Source organism: Phyllostomus hastatus, unplaced genomic scaffold, assembly GCF_019186645.2.
Source record: "Phyllostomus hastatus isolate PE091 unplaced genomic scaffold, TTU_PhHast_1.1 phas_contig_209, whole genome shotgun sequence".
NCBI classification, from domain to species: Eukaryota; Metazoa; Chordata; class Mammalia; order Chiroptera; family Phyllostomidae; genus Phyllostomus; species Phyllostomus hastatus.
The window spans coordinates 21,398,533-21,417,905 of record NW_025333735.1 but is presented as its reverse complement, the minus strand read 5'-3'; the positions used below and the strand labels follow the sequence as shown (position 1 = coordinate 21,417,905).

The following is a 19,373-nucleotide window of genomic DNA, read 5'->3' as shown; positions in this document are numbered from 1 at the left end:
CATAGCTGGATGCTTCTAGGTTAATTTAGTTTTGCTTGACAATAATGTTTAAATGGACATGCTTATATTTGTCTAGGACATTCATGAACTCCAAGTGTTTCCTATTATCTAACAGTGTTTTAAGGACTGGGACAATTCAGAGTAATTCAGAGTAATTAGGCATATAGCAACCTCTTTGATCTGGCACTATTCCCAGGTCTCTTCTTAGTAGTTTTGGGGTATCACATCAAATTCTCCTAAGTTCTGCTGTATGTAAGTGGCAAATTTATATAAAGCATTTTAATTTTTTAAAATATATACTAGTATCTATATAAGCAGGTAGATTAGAATTTACCCAGAAAAATCACAATTTATCTTAATTTTGGAATAGATTTACATTATAGCTTCAGATTTTGTTTAAAAACTGAATCATGCACTGTGATGGTTATTATGCTGAGCTGTGGGAAATTAGAATGGTATCTCCCAAGCATGTTTTGAGTCATTCTTATTCCACTTTTACATGGCTCACAGATTCATAAGGCCTGAACATTTATGAATAATAAACATTTATGAATAATATAAAATAGACATTTTATTAAATGTATGAGTTTTATGTTATATGAGAAAACTTTTGGTTGCTTTGACAGAGAATTTTGATACAAAGAAGAATGAACTAACAAGACAGGGCTTTATGGATCTGAATCTAATGGAAGCAAACGATCGCGAAGGAGATCCTCGTGACCTTTGGGTTACTCTTCTCTCGATGGGCTACAATAAAGCACTGGAATTAACAGAGGTAAAGCAATCTGAAAGTTTTGGAGTAGGTTTAATATACATAATATTTTACCCTGTGAACATTTTGACACATGACTTTTGAGTTGGGCACTCAAATTCTTGACGTTTAGCGTATGAATGAATCATGAGTACAACAGCACATTTTTGCTAGTTTATGTAAATTCCTATTTGGGGCTGAAATTTAGTTACTACAGACATTTGAATAATTCAGGAACAAAGCAATTTGAACATATGATATGCAGGAAAAAATTGTAATCTAAAAAATTATATTTCTTAATTGGTGATGGCTATTTGAGTTGCTAAAGTCTCATCTCTATGGGAAAGCTCTTTGTCCTAACAGAATAAAGGCTCTCTTAGAATAAGAGGAATGTGCCTGTATGAAAACTGGAATTCTGATTTCTTGACAAAGATACTTCTTGAATCAATATTTGTAAAACACTTGAGTCAGTGCTTCTGTCATTTAAAGCACTGTGTTTATATTAGCTGTCATCATTATTACTTATTAACATGATAGATATAGAAGTTGAATAAGTCTTGTAATAATCCAGAGGAATAATACAAATTAGGCCTTACTTCTTTTTTAAAATATATTTTATTGATTATGCTATTACAGTTGTGCCAGTTTTTCCCCTCCCCCATACCCAGTACCCCCATTCCCTCCAGCAATCATCCCCTTAGTTCATGTCCAAGGTTCGTGCATAAAAGTTCTTTCGCTTTTCCATTTCCCATAGTATTCTTAACGTCCCCCTGTCTATTTTATACCTACCAATTTATGCTTCTTAATCCCTGTACCTTTTCCCCCATACTTTCCCTTCCCCCTCCAGCTGATAACCCTCCAAATGATTTCTGTATCTGTGATTCTGTTCCTGTTCTGCTTGTTTGCTGAGTTTGTTTTTTAGATTCACTTGTTGATAGTTGTGAATTTGTTGCCATTTTAATGTTCATAATTTTGATCTTCGTTTTCGTAAGTCAGTCTCTTTAACATTTCATGTATTAATGGCTTGTTGACAATGAACTCTTTTAGCTTTACCTTATCTGGGAAGCACTTTGTCTGATCTTCCATTCTAAATGATAGCTATGCTGGGTCGAGTAATTTAGGTCGTAGGTCCTTGCTTTTCATCACTTTGAATACTTCTTGCCAGTCCCTTCTTGCCTGCAAAGTTTCTTTTGAGAAATCAGCTAACAGTTTTATGGGAACTCCTTTGTAGGTAACTCTCTTCTTTTCTCTTGCTGCTTTTAAGATTTTCTCTTTACCTTTAACCTTTGGCATTTCTAAAATATATTTTATTGATTATGCTATTACAGTTGTCCCATTTCCCCCCTTCATTCCCCTCTACCCTGTTCATGCTCTCCCACCCACATCCCCCCCTTTAGTTCATGTCCATGTGTCATAATTTCTTTAGCTTCTACATTTCCCATACTATTCTTATCCTCCCCCTGTTTATTTTCTACCTACCATCTATGCTACTTATTCTCTGTACCTTTTCCCCCTCTCTCCTCCTCCCACTCCCCTGTTGCTAACCCTCCATGTGATCTCCATTTCTGTGGTTCTGTTCCTGTTCTAGTTGATTGCTTAGTTTGTTTTTGTTTTTGTTTTAGGTGTGGTTGTTCATGATTGTGAGTTTGCTGTCATTTTACTGTACATGTTTTTTGTCTTCTGTTTCTTAGAAAAGTCCCTTTAAAATTTCATAAAATAAAGGCTTGGTGATGATGAACTCCTTTAACTTGACCTTATCTGATAAGCACTTTATCTGCCCTTCCATTCTAAATGAAAGCTTTGCTCGATAGAGTAATCTTGGATGTAGGTCCTTGCCCTTCATGACTTGGAATACTTCTTTCCAGCCCGTTCTTGCCTGCAAGGTCTCCCTTGAGAAATCAGCTGACAGTCTGATGGAAACTCCTTTGTAGGTGACTGTCTCCTTATCTCTTGCTGCTTCTAGAATTCTCTCCTTCATTTTTACCTTGGCTAATGTAATTATGATGTGCCTTGATGTGTTCTTTCTTGGGTCCAACTTCTTTGGGACTCTCTGAGCTTCCTGGATTTCCTGGGAATCTATTTCCTTTGCCAGATTGGGGAAGTTCTCCTTTATTATTTGTTCAAATAACTTTCCCATTTGTTGCTTTTCTTCTTCTTCTGGTACCCCTATAATTCGGATGTTGGAACGTTTCAAGATGTCCTGGAGGTTCCTAAGCTTCTCCTCATTGTTTTGAATTCTTGTTTCTTCATTCTTTTCTATTTGGTTGTTTCTTTCTTCCTTCTGGTCCACTCTATTGTTTTGAGTCTCAGTTTCCTTCCCATCACTATTGGTTCCCTGTGCATTTTCCTTCATTTCTCTTATCGTAGCCTTCATTTTTTCATCTAATTTGTGACCAAAATCAATTAATTCTGTGAGCTTCCTGATCACCAGTGTTTTGAACTGTGCATCTGATAGGTTGGCTATTTCTAGGTCGCTTAAAAGTACTAGTTGTGAGGCTTTCATTTCTGTTTGAGCCATCTCATTTTTTTTTCCTTTGGTCTGGTCATGCCTGTTATGACATATGAGGGGCGGAGCCTTAGGCGTTCTCCAGGGTGGGGCAACCTAGTTGCTGGGATGTGTCGCTGTATGTGGGGGCGGGGTTTGAGAAGAAACAGCAGCGCTCGCTCCTCTCTCCGTTGGATCTCAGTCCCTTCTGCCGCTTCTCCCAAGCTAACTGGGCCTTTCTGGTGCAGATTCCCGTGTGGGTGGGCTTGTGCACATTCTAGGACCCAGTGGGTCTCTCCAGTGCACTCTCCTGTGAGGCTGGGAGTCTCTCCGTGTGCCTCAACCCCCCACAGGTGTTTTCAATGATTGTCCTGAGGTTCTGTTTCCCGGCACTGGGACCCTGGGTGGTGCAGTCTGTCTCACTGCCCAATTTCACCTGGTTTATCTGCACGCAAATGTGGTGCGGACAGCCAGGTGCCTTGTGTGCAGTGCCTCATTTCACAGTCGCCGCCTTGCTGGGTCTGCCAGCCGCTTGTGAGCTTGGGATGCCTTATGTGCCTGGGATGCTTTACATGCCCCAAATGTGTTATGTGTCACTTTTTGTGCCACGACCCCTCTCTGCCTGGCTGCCCAACTCTGCCCCTCCTGCCAGTCTGAATGAATGTGTATATTTTAACTCTTCCATACAGTTCAATTTTCTGTCAGATCTGGTTGTTATCTTGTTTCTAAATTGTTGCTGACCTTATTTTGGTTGTGTGAGGAGGCACCATGTGTCTACCTACACCTCCATCTTGACCGGTGTTTAGAATTTTAATTATGATGTGTCTTGGTGTGGTCCTCTTTGGGTCCAACTTGTTTGGGACTTCCTGTGCTTCCTGGACTTGTCTATTTTCTTCGGCAAATTAGGGAAGTTTTCTTTCATTATTTTTTCAAGCGAGTTTTCAATTTCTTGCTCTTCTTTTTCTCCCTCTGTCATCCCTGTGGTTCAAATGTTGGTACATTTGGAGTTGCCCCAGAAGCTCCTTAGACTATCCTCATTTTTTGAATTCTTTTTTTTTCTTGGTGACCTGATTGAATGTTTTTTTCTTCCTTATGTTCCAAATTGTTTCAGCTTCATTCTCTCCACTATTGGTTCCCTGTAGATTTTTCTTCATTGCACTTAATGTAACCTTCATTTCTGCCTGTGTCTTTTCATGCTATTGTCATATGACATAATGAGTTCTTTGAGCATCCTGATAACCAATGTTTTGAACTCTGTATCTGATAGATTGGTTATCTCCATTTTATTTAGTTCTTTTTTCTGGAGTTTTGTTCTATTCTTTCATTTGGGCCTTATTTTTTTGTCTCCTAATTTGGCAGTTTTCCTGTGTTTGGGTTTGTTTCTATGTATTAGGGAGAGCTGGTTTGACTCCCTTTCTTAGTAGCATGGCAAATTGTAGAAAAGGCACCTGTAGATTGTGTAGGGCAGAGCCTTAGGTAGTTTCTAGGGTGGGGCAACTCATTTTACAGCTTTGTGACTCTTTGTCAGGGGAGGGCTCAGAGAAGGGACAGTGATGCTGCCTGACTTCTGGAGGTTTGCCCAGGAGGAAGCACTTGCCCTGTTTCCAGTCTCTTTACTTACTTCCCATGTGCTACTGGTGCCCTTCCCGCTGTTGCCCTGGTGCTGAATCCCAGAGGGGATGGGTTTGTGTAAGTCCTAAGTCTGTATGGGCCCTTTAAAAGGAGTCTTCTGAAAATCTGGCAGTTTTTCCCTACCTTAACCCCTGCTGGTTTTTACAGGCAGAAATTATGGGGACTTATCTTCCTGGTGCTGGAACCCTGAGCTGTGTGATCTGGCCAGGGGCTGGGATCCTTCACTTCTGAGGTACCTCCCAACTTTTATCTACCGCATGTGAATGTGGGACCACCCATTCTACCACCTCTCCAAGCCACACTGCAAATCTGTGCCTTTCTGTCCATCTTCACATCTCCACCCCTCCCACCTTTCTGGATGAAGGTGGCTTCTTTAAATCCTTGATTGTCAGACTTCCATACAGCTCAATTTTCTGATGGTTCTGGGTGATGTTTGTTTTATGGTCTAGTTGGTGTAATTTTTTCTGTAGTTGTGGGAGGAGATGAAGCATGTTTACTGACATCTCCATCTTTATTGGAAGTCAGGCCTTCTTAAATTCTATATTTTTGTTTCTGGTTTAAAGTAAAGAATTTAAGAGTTTCAGACCACATGTTAGATAATAGTACATTTGTTTATATTCTTAATATTAAAAACTGAATTGATTGCTTACTATATGGGAAATCTGCACTGGCTTGTTACATTCTCTTCACGCAGAGCAGAACACGCATTTTATTTATATAGGATTGGGGGAAAGCATGGTTACTCGGGTGAGACTGTTGATTGTTTGGCACTCAGGAGTGTATCAATTGACATGAATCTGTCCTTGACTGTTTGACTTTCAAAAGTGACGAGCCGACACTGGCTGGCTTACAAACCGTGTTCATTGAGATGAGTTGTTGTAGGGCAATTGAACAGGTTTAAACTAGTGCTGGTGACTCCTCATTACAATGACAAAAATCATCATTTTTTCATACATTTGTGGGAACATTTTGATCCCAGCCTCCCTGTTAATTTTCACCCAGCTAAAGGTGTAGATGAAACTAACAAAGATTCATTCAACCACTGTTACTGATTCTATTTGAAGAAGTTTCATCTATGGGGGTCTGATGTACAGTTTGTATATTTTTCATATTTCTTCCTGGCTTTGTCTTTAGGTCAACTATTGGGACAGTGACTGTACAGAACTATTTTAAGATGCTGGACAACATTTAAACTCTGAGACAAACAGTGTAACTAGAAGTATTATAGGAAGGGACTGGAGGACACTCCAGAATCATGACCCTAGATTTTCCAAGCTTGGCCAAGACAAATTCCAAGGACCCCCTAAGTTTTCTTTGGATAACCTTTTATAGTTTGCTCTTTTAATTAATTGTAGGTTGTTTTACTTGTTGTGTTAATCCAGGTACAACATATAGTACCTGCAATGATCAAAGGTAATCAAGTCTTTTTTATTATCTGTAACTGCTTGAGTTAAGTAATTTAAACTGGTTTGTTGTACCCCTAGGACTTAGGCTATATTAATTACTGTGTCAACCAACATGAAGGAACATTTTTTTTATGACTATCTGAAGTGGCGTAACTGCTATGAATGGGATCACTATATTCAAGAATTATTTTCCAGAAAAATATTCTTTTGGAGTGTATGTAAGAACATGTAACTCATTGAGGGTGTTGGAGAGTCATACTCTTGGGATGGCCTAACTAATAGCTGTACCAAATAGTTAACCTTGGTTGTGGGTTGGCATTGAATAATCTGAAATTTCCACAAGAGATGTAATTATCCATACTGGAACTACAGGTGTATTGTTTCATGGTGTTGTGAAAAATAGTGTTGCATTTTGTATTTCTCATAGTTCAAACACATTTTCCCTAAAACTGAGACTTAGAGAAGTTATTGTTACTATTAAGGAGAACATGATAGGCCATGGTCAGACATGTGCATGTTAAATCAGTAAAGAGTGTAACAGAAAAAGCATATTCTGATAGTCTTGAAAAGAAGCTGCTTACTTATGATTACGTGCTTATTCAGGAATTCTAGATTAATTCCGTGCCTATGTGCTTCTAGAGGCTCTATAGAAAACCTCACTTTAGGATATTTAAAGGATGTACCTTTCTACTTATTTCATGGCCCTTTTCATTTTTCTGGAGGTTTCAGAATGACAAAAACAAGAATAGTTTTGAGTCAGGAGAAAACCATTATGTAATCAAAATTCATGAATAATTATTCCAATTAAATGTATCCCTCATCACAGAATCAATAATTTGGAATGTCCTAGGCAGTGATGATGGTTGTGGCTTTTCAACAGGGGAATATTTTGACCCATTCTGAAAATAAATGTACTGTTATTAGTAGTACATATTCATAAACCATTGAGGGAAAATCTACTGTACAAAGTCAATTTGGAAATGCTCAGTTTTTTAGAGCATATTCTTAGTTCATGTACCACAATTTTTTCAGGTTAATTTATTTATAGATAAAGCATGGACTAAGCACATCCTTCATTATCATAGGGAAGTTTTCCTAAGTGTGTAATATTATGGCCTATTTGTGCCTACTGGAATGAATGGTTTCATGGAAGATGTTATCTCATGTCCAGATGGCCATTCTGGTTTTGTCAGATTTTATCCCTATGGGTCTTAAAATCTGATTATACTTAGTGTTTCTTTTCAGAATTTAACAGGCCATGTTTTGTGTATCTATGATGAAACCCTTGAACTTCTTCATGGATTTGCTTTAATTTGTTGTTGTTTTTTAATAGGACTTTCTGTTTAGTATTATCAGCAAAACAATGTCCAGCCTATAGAAGAGTCATATAAGAGTTTATTGGACCCAAATTTTAAATATACCTGGAAGCAAAATCTCAATGGATTGAGAAAATGCTCCAGAGGATGGCCGTTTACAGTTATTTTATACATGAGAATCAAAGGCAAAAAAAGAGTCTTAAGGAGGATTACATGAAATTCATCAGTAGTAGATTAAGAGTGCAGGAGAAAACAGAGTGAGAAAATCTCTCAGATTGGATAAAAAGGAAGAGAGACACATACGTCTTTTACACTGGTGGGCACAGGATAGTTAATAATTAATATTTACATAGAGGTGGTATTTGGGGAACAAGATAACAAAGTGGAGTTTGGTGGTCTCATGCTCTGGTGGTCTTGTGGGCTGGTTTCTGTGGTTTTGTCTTTGAGGGGTCTAGAAAAGAAAATTGCTCTGATGTTTCAAAGGTTTGGTGTACTGGGTGCATACAAACAATGGACAGAGCGTACTTGAGGTGAAGTAAGGAAGCTATAGAGTTGGGATGTGACTACCTGCTATGACCTGCCCAGTTAAGAATCTGGGATCTTGTATGGTCCTTTTAGTCACTGAACTTGTCAGGTCTGCCGTGTGGCCCCTGAGCTTATCAGGTTTATTTCGTAGACCCTTTTTTGTTCACAGTTTAGTAATCTTTTAGAAGTATTTTTAAGTGCTTTCATAGTATTTCTCATACTTCTAAAGTATTTCTATAATATCTATAATATACTTGTATTAGTGTCTACAGAACTTCTTTTACTTTGAGCTTTTTTTTTTCTTTTGCCTGTTGTATGCTTTCTGTATTTGTTTAGTAGGATGAAGAGCATAGGTAAGTAAAGGACTAAACATGGACAGAAAAAAATAATCGTTTTACTGCAGCTTTTTAAGAGTAGGTATTATTTTATTTTTAAAATTTTAAAGAATATATCTTTAACCAAAGGCTTCTTAAGATTTTTATTTTCTGTGAATTTTTAAATATTGATACTCTTTGGTTGAATAAAACTGATAACCAAGACTTGAAAACAGCAAAATAATACCAGAATCTATTTAGTACTAAAAAATAAGCCATTAAAATTTCACAATCATTTTTTAAATTATTTTATTGTTCAGTTATAGTTGTCTGCATTTACCCACTACCACTCCACTCCCTACCCCAGCCAAACTCACTCTCCTTGCTTCCACCCCACTTTGGTTTTGTCCATGCATCCTTTATAATCATTTTTATAATTATTATGAATAATCTTTTTTCAGAATTCTACATTATGAAATATTTTCACACATTACTTATTAGATAATTGCAACAACCCTTGGAAGAATATATCCTATTTAATTCTACTTTTTCAATGAAGAAATGAAGTGTTATAGAAATTAAGTGACTTCCCAGGTTATGTAGCTAGTAAATGGTAAAATTCAGTTACAAACCCAGGTATTTGGCTTTATAATCCAATGATTTTTTTAAAAGTTATATTGTCTTTCCTTAAAAGGGTGAATTTATTATTGGTAAAGGTTGGAGTCATTAAGATATATATTCTTTGTTTATTTAATTTTTAAAAATATATTTTGTTGATTATGCTATTACAGTTGTCCCATTTTTTTTTTTTTAAGATTTTATTTATTTATATTTAGGGAGGGAAGGGAGGGAGGGATAGAGAGAGAGAGAGGGAGAGAAACATCAATGTGTGGTTGCTGGGGGTCATGGCCTGCAACCCAAGAATGTACCCTGGCTGGGAATCGAACCTGGGACACTTTGGTTCCCAGCCCGCGCTCAATCCACTGAGCTACGCCAGCCAGGGCTCAGTTGTCCCATTTTTTTCTCCCCTTTAATCTTCTCCACCCTGTACACCCTCCCACCAGCATTCCCCCTCCCTTAGTTCATGTCCATGGGTTGTACATGTAAGTTCTTTGGCTTCTCCATTTCCCATACTATTCTTATTTTTTAACATTAATAAAAGTGTGTGTTGGTTGATGCTCTACTAACTTCAGACTTTTATCTTTGGTCTCCTACATAAATTTTATACACACCATTAATGTGTATAAATTCACTTACTTATTCAACAAATATTTTGTCACGACCACTGGCCGGCAGTGACCACAGAACATTGCGGATGGCTCATCGAAACATGAGAAAAACATACACAGAGACAACCGAGTCCTGTGGAGAAATAGGGACGAAACAGTCACTCTCTCTAGTGGGGAGCACCATGGCCACCCTCCCTAGGGGAGAGTGCCCCTAAGGGAGAACGCCCCGTTCTCCCTCCCAAGCAGGCTTTTTATTAGGTTCGTTTGCATAAGAATTCAGGTAAAGCTCATTACTCATTGCCAGGAAGTAAGGATCAAACAATAGGTAACAAGGAAGTCTGAGGGCCTATTTTGATTCAGGGTCAGATAACTAAAGAGCTGTGACAAACTTTAAGGAACAAACTTACTTTTTCCTTGGACTCTTATCATTCAATTGAGAACATTCTAAACAAAGCAGTTTCACAGGATTTTACATATTCTTACTTGGGCCTGATCACCCAGGGAACCAGCCCTTTCCAGCCCAGGGCTGCACCAACCTCCGTCATTGTTTCAGGCTTAAGTGGAGCAAGGGAACTAAGGCAACCAAGAGATAAGGAGATTTTCCCACAGACAATGAGGACTCAGGCTTTGTCAAAGCCAAGGGGGGAGGGTCCATCACCCCCTTTTGCTGTAGCCCCCAAAGTCCTTCCTTGGGGGCCTGCCACGTGATTGTGCCTGTCTTAGGTTGTTCCCCCCTTGGGGAATCTTACCCGTCATTGGCTAACCGACCAAGCATTGGGGGCCAGTTATGGATGAAGTAGCAGAAGCAGCACTCCTGCCAGGGAGATAAGCCTGTCTCCTTGGTGGCTTACAGTTCTAAGGTCATTCCCTCAGCCTTAGCCTTGGTGGGGGTTACAGCTTCTGATACCAGACAGGGTGGTTCCCAACAATATTCATTGAATGCCTATATGTGATATGCCTAAACCTATAATAAAGAGGCCTGGGGAATACAAGGATGAATAAAATGAAATTTTTCTGCCTTCATGGAATTTTACATTCTATGAAGGAGAATGATTAATTAAATAAGAAAATAAATAAAATCATTTCAAAAGTGTTTTGGGAAAAAAATAAACCAGAGGTCACAGGAGGGAACAGTAGGGGAGTGAAGGAGGTTGGAAGACAAGAGCAGCTTTCTCTGCAGAGGCGACTCTTGGGCTTTACCCTGAAGGAGGAGGATGAGGTACCTCTGTAAAAAATGTGAAAGCATCTTCCAAGCACAGATAACACTACATACAGATTAGGGGAAAAGCAGGTTTACAGTTGTTGGTATGGGAAATAATGTAATAATTAATAAAGAATAAAGAATTAACTGTGTTTTGTGTGTTCGCAACTGTAGACCTACATTTGCCCCCGCCTGTGTGAAGGCTCTGGCATAGGAAAGAGCTTCATTTGTTCTAGGGTCTGAAAGAGCAGAGTAGCTGGACATAGAGAGGCAGGAGACCGGGTCGTACAGAGAGGCAGAGCTCCTCTGTGCAGCATCTTGTGGACTGTGCTAAAGACTGATAGGTAAGCAGGAGCAAAATCAACTTCCAAAAGCACAGGCTCTTTTTAGGCCTCAGATTTTAAAGGTGCTTTTACACTAACTTTGAATTGTGAATTAATTTTTATACATTGAGTTCTTTTTGGTATTCTGTGCCCACCCATTAAGTTTCATTCATAAACATAATTCCTTTAGAACCCTTTGATGAGTTTTTTCTGTGTCCTTAAAGTTAGCAAAAGCAGCTAACATGATCCGAGTTAGCTCTAAGACAAGTGGAGGTGTGGTGCAATGACTTAAAGGGGGTGCTACTGATTTGCTAGAGGTTATACTTTTCTTTCCTTTCCTGTGAATATTTTCAGTTAATATGTTAATGAAAAATCAGAATTTCATGCTTTTTTATTACTCATTTTATAGTGCTAAAACTTTCTTCTAAAAGTGTATCAGAAGGACAAGCTAGAAAGTGCAGTGTACCTTGTTAAATCATGTGATAAACATACTAATAATAAATAATTTATTTTAAATTATGTCAGAGGACTAAAACAAAATTTGCTTTTTCTTTCATATCAGGCATGCCCTTTTGTCATCGATGTCTATGCAGACAAATGCAAGCCAAGAATTAAAGCTGCCCATATGGAGCCATGCAGTGGGCAACTTGAGAAGGCCGTTTGTAAATCTGTCCTTAGCAAAGGTGATGCCAAAGTAATGGATGGCAAAGAAAATGTTATTGTACATACTCACAAGTGTGACACCTGGATAACTTCCGTGATTGAAAACAAGGTATCAGTTATGAAGTGGTCTCATAACCACAATGTTTCCTAATATTTCCCATCTTCTTGCTTACTCTAGCATAGTAATTAAATATCTCATTACATTAATAATATTTATATGAGGCCTTTATTCTTTCTCCTTAGATTTCTAACTTAAACTGGGCATGATTATATATATACACACACTTTTTAAAATAAAAGGGTTTTTTTTCATTCAAGTATCACACAGACTACAAAATAAGAAAACTGGTTGACAAAGAACCAAGGGTATGTCTAAATTTTAAAAGAAAAATTGGGCATGATGGTTTGCACATCTATCACAGCAAAAATGTTATTTTAGCAAAGTAATGGAGACAGTGACCTTGTTTCCTTGCAAAACAAGGAGTGAGTTACTTTGTAAGTTCAGTCAGCTCCATTAACAGCAACAACTACAAAAAGTTGGAAAATATATTCAGCAAGTTTCTTGAAGTTGGCTGACTGACTATCTTAATGTATAAACAATATTATTTGGTTTAGAGATACTCCATGTATGATGAGTGCAAGGACAAAGCAGAAGCAATTTTTAAAAATTCATCTTGATGTCAACCTTTTCAATTGCCATTTTATGTATGTTTTACAATATCAATAATAGATTAGAATAATAGTATGTGTATATAATTAAAATACACATTTTAGGTGTATGCTCAAAATTTTATTTATGTATATATTTTTGACTTTACATATTTTTTTATTTTTCAATTATACTTGACATACAATACTAATACTGCATTAGTGTCGGGGGTACAACCCAGTGACCAGTCACCATATAACTTACTAAGTTACAACCTGATAAATCTAGTAAACATCTGACACCACACAGAGTTATTAGAATATCAACTATATTCTTCATACTATACTTCACATCCCTGTAACTATTCTGTAACTATTTGTACTTCTTAATCCCTTCACCTTTTTCATCCATTCCCCCAACCTCTCTCCCATCTTAAAGAAGACCTTTTAACATTTCTTGTAATAGTGGTTTGGTGGTGATAAACTCCTTTAGCTTTTTCTTACCTGGGAAACTCTTTATGTGTCCTTCCTTTCTCCATGCTGGCTTTGCTGGGCAGAGTAAATTTGGTTATAGATCCTTGCTTTTCATCACTTTGAGTATTTCGTGCCAATCCCTTCTGGCCTGCAGTGTTTTTGTTTGTTTGTTTGTTTGTTTTTGTTTGTTTGTTTTTTTAGAAATCAAGTGTGTCCTGACTGTCTTATGGGAGTTCCCTTGTGGATAACTGCTTTTCTCTTACTGCTTTTAAGATTCTCTCTGTCTTTAACCTTTGGCATTTTAATTATGATATATCTTGGTGTGGTCCTCTTTGAGTTCATCTTGTTTGGGATTCTTTGCACTTCCTGGACTTGTATGTCTATTTCCTTTACCAGGTTAGGGAAATTTTCTGCCATTGTTTTTTCACATAGCTTTTCAATTCCTTGCTCTCTCTGCTCTTGTTCTGATACCCTATGATGTGAATGTTGGAATGCTTGAAGTTGTCCCAGAGGCTCCTTTTACACTATCTCTCTTTTTTTTTTAATTCTTTTTTTCTTTTTGCTGTTCTGTTGGGTGTATTTTCTTCCTTATCTTCCAAATCTCTGATTTGATCCTCTGATTCATCTATTCCCCTGTTGATTCCCTGTAATGTATTCTTCATTTCTGAGTAGTTCTTTTTGTGTTTTCTAGTTCCATTTTGATTCTTCCTATTTTTTTGTTGATATTCTCACTATATTCATCTACTCTTCCCTGAAGTTCATTGAGGATCCCTCAATGAACTTCAATTTTTATCCACCACATGTGAGTGTGGGACCAGTCTGTTCTGTGTCTCTGCCCCTCCTACCAGTCTCAGTGTGGCTTCTTCTTTATATCCTTAGTTGTAAGACTTCTGTTCAGCTAGATTTCAAGCAGTTCTGAATGATGGTTGTTCTGTAGTTTAGTTATAATTCTGATGTGGTTGTGGGAGGATTCAAGCACCACTTTTACCTATGTCACCATCTTGACCAGAACTTCCTTATATAGACATATTTTAAAGGCTTGAGATCATTGTTTTTCTCTTAAAATATCATGACATTAAATGTTTGCAGAGCTATAAATACAGAGCATCATCTGGGTACAAAATATTTAGTTTTTTATTAGAAGTCTTCCTACAAACACAACTATTTTAAATAATAGCCATCATGTTTTGAAGAAATACAAAGAAAAAATTTAGCCCAACTCTTTACACAAACTTTGCAATATCAGAAATCCTATAGACTATCATTTTACCTAATTAAGTATAGTCCACTGTCCAGGACCTGTTTTTATCAAGCCAGTTATTTCCAGCTTTGGCCAGCTTCCCTGCTACTACTGATATTGCAGGTCACGAGAGCACCTGCATAAATTCTTGAAGACAGAGAAACTCAGTCTTCTAGAAGTTATACATTTTTATAAAACCTTAATATAGCTGGGGTTTTTTTTTTAGAACTCTTGGCTTTTTTTTTTAGTCCAGGGTGATATTTTCATTATTTTTATGCCTGCCATAAATTTCTTAAGATGTTTAAGATTTGGCTGAGTATTGAACCAATGTGAGTATACATTATTTAACTAACTCTCCTAGTCTGAATAAGGGACACCAGAAAGTGTAACATAGTCTCTGCTTCCAAAGAGTTTATGGGATAAATGTTAAATTATTCAGTAATGTGGTATGTGCAATAGTTTTACTATATTTGCATCTCTTGTAATCGATGTTTGTTTGGACTGTGGAAGTTGGGAAGGATTTGCGATGAGGGGAAGGGGACTGTGTGAGATTTGAGCATGTGGTGTGGGATTTAAAAGATACCCAGGATTTAGATATTCAGAGAGACAGTCTTTAGAAGCAGGGAAAACTGTATAAGACAAAACATGAGGAAGGGTTAATATGAAGTAAAGAGGAAAGAGTCAGACTATCAGCTTTGCAAAAATAGAGAACTGTATTTGGAAGAGTATTAGGAAGGTAAATAACATTTGTAGAATGAGTCCAGATTATACAGGGTGGGGCAAAAGTCGGTTTACAGTTGTAATAAATGAAACACATAATTTATTCTTGTGTTATTACTTATTAATTATTGTATTATTTTCCATGCAAATAATTGTAAACCTACTTTCACCCTGCCCTGTGTTTTTCCTTAAAAAAAGAGATAAAAGAATTTAGACTTGATGAAATAAGCTAGGGTCCCCAGCTAGTAAATTGCAGTCTTCAAATGGATCATAAAGCTTTGGAGGCTGATTATTAAAATCCAACATGTTTCCCCTCCTGCCCTCTATGTTTTATTAGGATTACAAGGGTGGAAGGGAGTCACTATCTTACCCCAGTTCTTCTGCTCTGCTATAACTTATCTCTTCTCAACCCTCCACCACCTTCTTTTTCCTCAAGGAAAATTCAACTTCCTTAACTAAAATGATGTAAATAATATTTTAGAGCTTATATGTGCCTTGTGCTTTATATATATTTACACCTTTACTTCTCACAACAATTCAATGAGGTAAATACTTTCCCCCTTTTACACACGGGGCAACTGAAGCATGGGGATATTGATCTGCAAAAGGCCACACTGCTAAGCAGTGGAAGAGCTAAAAATGAATTCAGGTTGTCTAATGTTATACTGCCCCTTTGTAGTCATTAGGGAGCGATCACAAGTTCTTTAGCCGGGGAATACTTTGACTCTGCATTTCTCTCATTTTTCAGCTCCGTTCTGCTTTCTCTTGCTTCCTATCCATCCTGGAGGCTATTACCTATTATCTCAAGTATCACTTTTCCCATTAGGTCTTCCTTGATACCCCAGGCTCAGCAGATGTTTCTGTATTTCTCTCTGTGTTTCTATGGCACCCTGTTAATACCTCTATCACAAGACTTACAAAATGTTTTACAGTTACCATTTTATTTGTATTTGTTAAAAACAATAACTTATGAATCTTTTTTTATAGTCAGATGATAAAGTGATTATTCACATCAACAATGAGCTAAGTAAAAACTGCATAAACAACAGAGGACTCAACATATTTGCAGTAGAAGTGGCACCCAAATCTACGATGGTAATGCATTGTTTTCTGATTAAAACCTTTCCTTTTCTCAATTTGAAAAAAAAAACATTTTTACTATTAATGCTGTGAATAATTGTATATGTGAAATAAAGTGAAAAATTATTTTAAGTTTAATATTTGTATTAGTATCATCTTATGCTAAGAGACAGGAGACTTGATTCTAATTCAGGTCCACTATTTGGTGCAGCCATTATGAGACATTCACTTAACCCCTCTGCTCCAGTCTCTTTAAGTATAAAGTTAACATATCACCAGTCCCAGGTACTTCACAAGGTTAATGTAAAGATAAAATAAGGTACACAAAAGCACTTTTAAGCATCATATAGAAGTACAAAGTAGCATTAATAGTAATAGGAATTTTGATAATCCAAAATACTTTCATGTATATTACTTAGGTTTTCTAAGGCAACCTGGAAGAGAAAATGCCAAGTGTCAGGAACAGCTGTAGTTCTGGTGTTAGCAGAACTCTGGGGTTCTGACTTAGCAAGGAGTCAAAAGGTAGGGATAGATTGGGAGACACTGCAACTAGTCTAGAGAAGAGAAAAGGGGGAAAGCTTTCTATTCCTACCTTTTCTTTCTCCCTACTATCCATGAAATCCTAAAACATCCTAGAGCAGGATAAAGAAAGATTACCTTTTTTGTTATTCCAGTGAGGTTTTTAGAAAATGTTGTAGTAATGAGGAGAGGGATATTCAGTCCCCTTTCTGCCACCCTTCTTCACCCACCTTCACAAACACCAACTGTCAACTTTTATATTAAAGTAGAATTTAGTCTGATTACCCTGTTAGACATCAGATCATAGATTGCAGATTCGTGCTAAGGATAAATAGTATAGAATTTTACATGTACAGGGATATTTTCATATAGGGTCTAGAAATGTCCTATTGAAAAATTAGTCCAAAATAACAATTTATAAAAGAAAAATAAAAGCTTTCTATTTTTATATGCAGGTTTGTCAACATGTAATGCCTCTGAATGAACGACAAGAATGGATATATTACTGTGTGTATTCCCTTATATCTTAAATACTGTTTTTAGGAAATAATTCTATTTGAGACTATCAGATTAAGAAGAATTATTTCAGGTTTAGTCTGTTACTTGTTGATCAACTGTAAGGATTAATCCATTTAACTGATGCACATAAATAATCTATTCAATTTGTATGCATTTACATTTACTGTGATATACTTTATTATTAAAATATGAATAATCTTTTAAATGTGTGGCCTTATTTAATGGGAACTCTGGGCACATTTTATTTATGAATAGTAAGTCAAAATAAAATTATAAGTAAGCTTTTAAAAAATAACATTTGATGAATTCTACAAAATTTTATACACTTTTAATTTATTCATTTAAAAAAACTAAAAGAAAATGATGTAAATGGGCCAGCTGTGGCTGTGTGATCTTCTTGGCTTCTCGATGCCCTGTCCGGGGAACCTGCCGCTCTGGGACTCCTGTCTGTACCTGTAGGGTCGCAGGCATATGGCTGTAGAAGGACCAGGGGACGTTTGGGGCCCCTTTTCCTTCCTGCTACTGCTGTCGCTGCTGGTGACACGCAGCCCCTGCAATGCCTGACTCTTCATTGGTAGTCTCTGCCTCCTGATGCGGCTCTTCGGCTTTGAGGCTGTGCCCTCCTTCGGGGCCCTGCAAGTGCTCCCTGGAGGGACATGTTCCACCACTGCCCTGTAGTGGGAGCCACAACGTGCTCCAGAATGTGCTGGCAGCCTCTGGCAGGCAGCTAAGAATGGAGCAACAGGCTGGGGTTAGATGCTGAGTTTACTTCTGACAGGATTTATTTCTTACTATGTGATGGCACAATAGATAGAATAACTGATGGGAGTGGTCAATGTATGATTTGCCACTTGAATAAATTAGAAAGCTTAGTGCTACAGCAAATCACAGATTCAGAAATGATTTCCCAGAGGAGAAGCTCCCTCCCCTGAGGGAAGCCAGCGCAGAGTGCCTGAACCAAAACCTCACAATCTTTGATGTTAAAGGCCATACGAATGTGACTATTGATGTTCAAAGAAAGTTTATATGGAGTTTCCTCTACTATACAGTAATAGTCTTGTCTGCTCTCTCTTGCCAGAAGTTATCTATAAGATGAGACACACAGATCTCACTGTAGTAATGGCTATAACTCGACCTTGAAGTCTTAGCCATACAGGAAGTGGAAAACTCTGGAAACAATCCCTGATTATGATAATGGCTATTTTGCTTGATAGGAGCATATCTAATATCTTGTGGTGCCTGTGTGGAATTTCAGCTTTCCTCATGCAAAAGTATTTCATATCCTCAGGCTTTTGAAGAAGTGGTCACCTAAAGGCAGTGAGGTTATTATGTGGACTGTTAATATCTTTAGTGGAAAGAAGTTACTGTGAATCCCATCTTGGTTCCAGCTGTATCGCCAACAGCATGTTGGAAGACTGCATCTCTGTTCTGGATATCCCACCTCACCCCACCCCACCCCAGGAACTACATCTACAGAAACTCTCTGCCGACCTCATACAAGGATATTAAAATGTCCTTTGTGCTACCCAAGCCCTGGGGGATCAGGTGGTGCACACAAGCAGTAGTCTGTAATTGCAGTTTTAGTTGAAGCAAAGCAAAACCCAGTGTTGCCACCACGCTCCTTGGAATGCCTGCTGCGTTCAACACTGTTGCTCTTGAAAGGCTGGGCCTGCAAAAAGATACAAGAGCTTCTGCCCCAACCCAGTGGAGTCATACACCTTGGCCCAGTGAGGGTGAGCACAAATTGTGTTTGCAGTTTGGGGGTACAGATGCAAGTGCAGGAAAAATGCACAATCACTCACAGTTGACATTTTAAAACTTGCCACACTTGCATAATTTACTTATTTCAACTATTGTATTCAGCTATGTTATCAGTGTACTGTAGATGTCAAACTTGTGACCACACTAATAAAATCAATAAAAGGAAAAAATGTAAATGTAGAAATAGTCATTTATATTTAACTTTCCAATCAGAAAATATAACTAAAGCAAAATTTGGAGAAATTCATTTTTATACTGCAGCCAAAATCTAATCACAACTAAGAATATTTTGTTTTGACAGTCAGTTTTTAAAATCAGCTTACTTATGGATTACTTTTAATGTATTTTGCAGTAAGAATTAAATCTAAATAGCATTTAATGAAGTAATACAGTACATTAAAAACTATACTAAACAATTGAGGACTGTATAACCATATCAATAACAGAATGATTGGCTAGCCAATGTCAGCTTTTGAAATGCGAATGTCAGTATGGTCGTGTATTATGTTGTACTTACTACGTGCTAGCACACAGTTTCAATGTTTAACCCTTGATTTGGACATCTGT

The 19,373-nt window shown here is 37.5% G+C and overlaps 1 protein-coding gene and 1 pseudogene across 2 annotated transcripts in view; both read left to right on the top strand.

The window, feature by feature from the left end:
* EFCAB7 (EF-hand calcium binding domain 7) overlaps positions 1 to 17,210 on the top strand; it is a 55,728-nt gene extending 38,518 nt beyond the window's left edge. For both annotated transcript variants that reach the window (XM_045835491.1, XM_045835490.1), the window contains 4 exons: positions 627 to 775; positions 11,745 to 11,954; positions 15,915 to 16,022; positions 16,982 to 17,210. In XM_045835491.1, coding sequence (XP_045691447.1) covers positions 627 to 775; positions 11,745 to 11,954; positions 15,915 to 16,022; positions 16,982 to 17,056 — 542 coding nt within the window. In that variant the 3' untranslated portion in view covers positions 17,057 to 17,210. The remainder of the gene's footprint in view (positions 1 to 626; positions 776 to 11,744; positions 11,955 to 15,914; positions 16,023 to 16,981) is intronic.
* A 306-nt stretch (positions 17,211 to 17,516) lies between these two features.
* LOC123816425 lies at positions 17,517 to 18,554 on the top strand (annotated as a pseudogene).
* Positions 18,555 to 19,373: the final 819 nt, after the last annotated feature.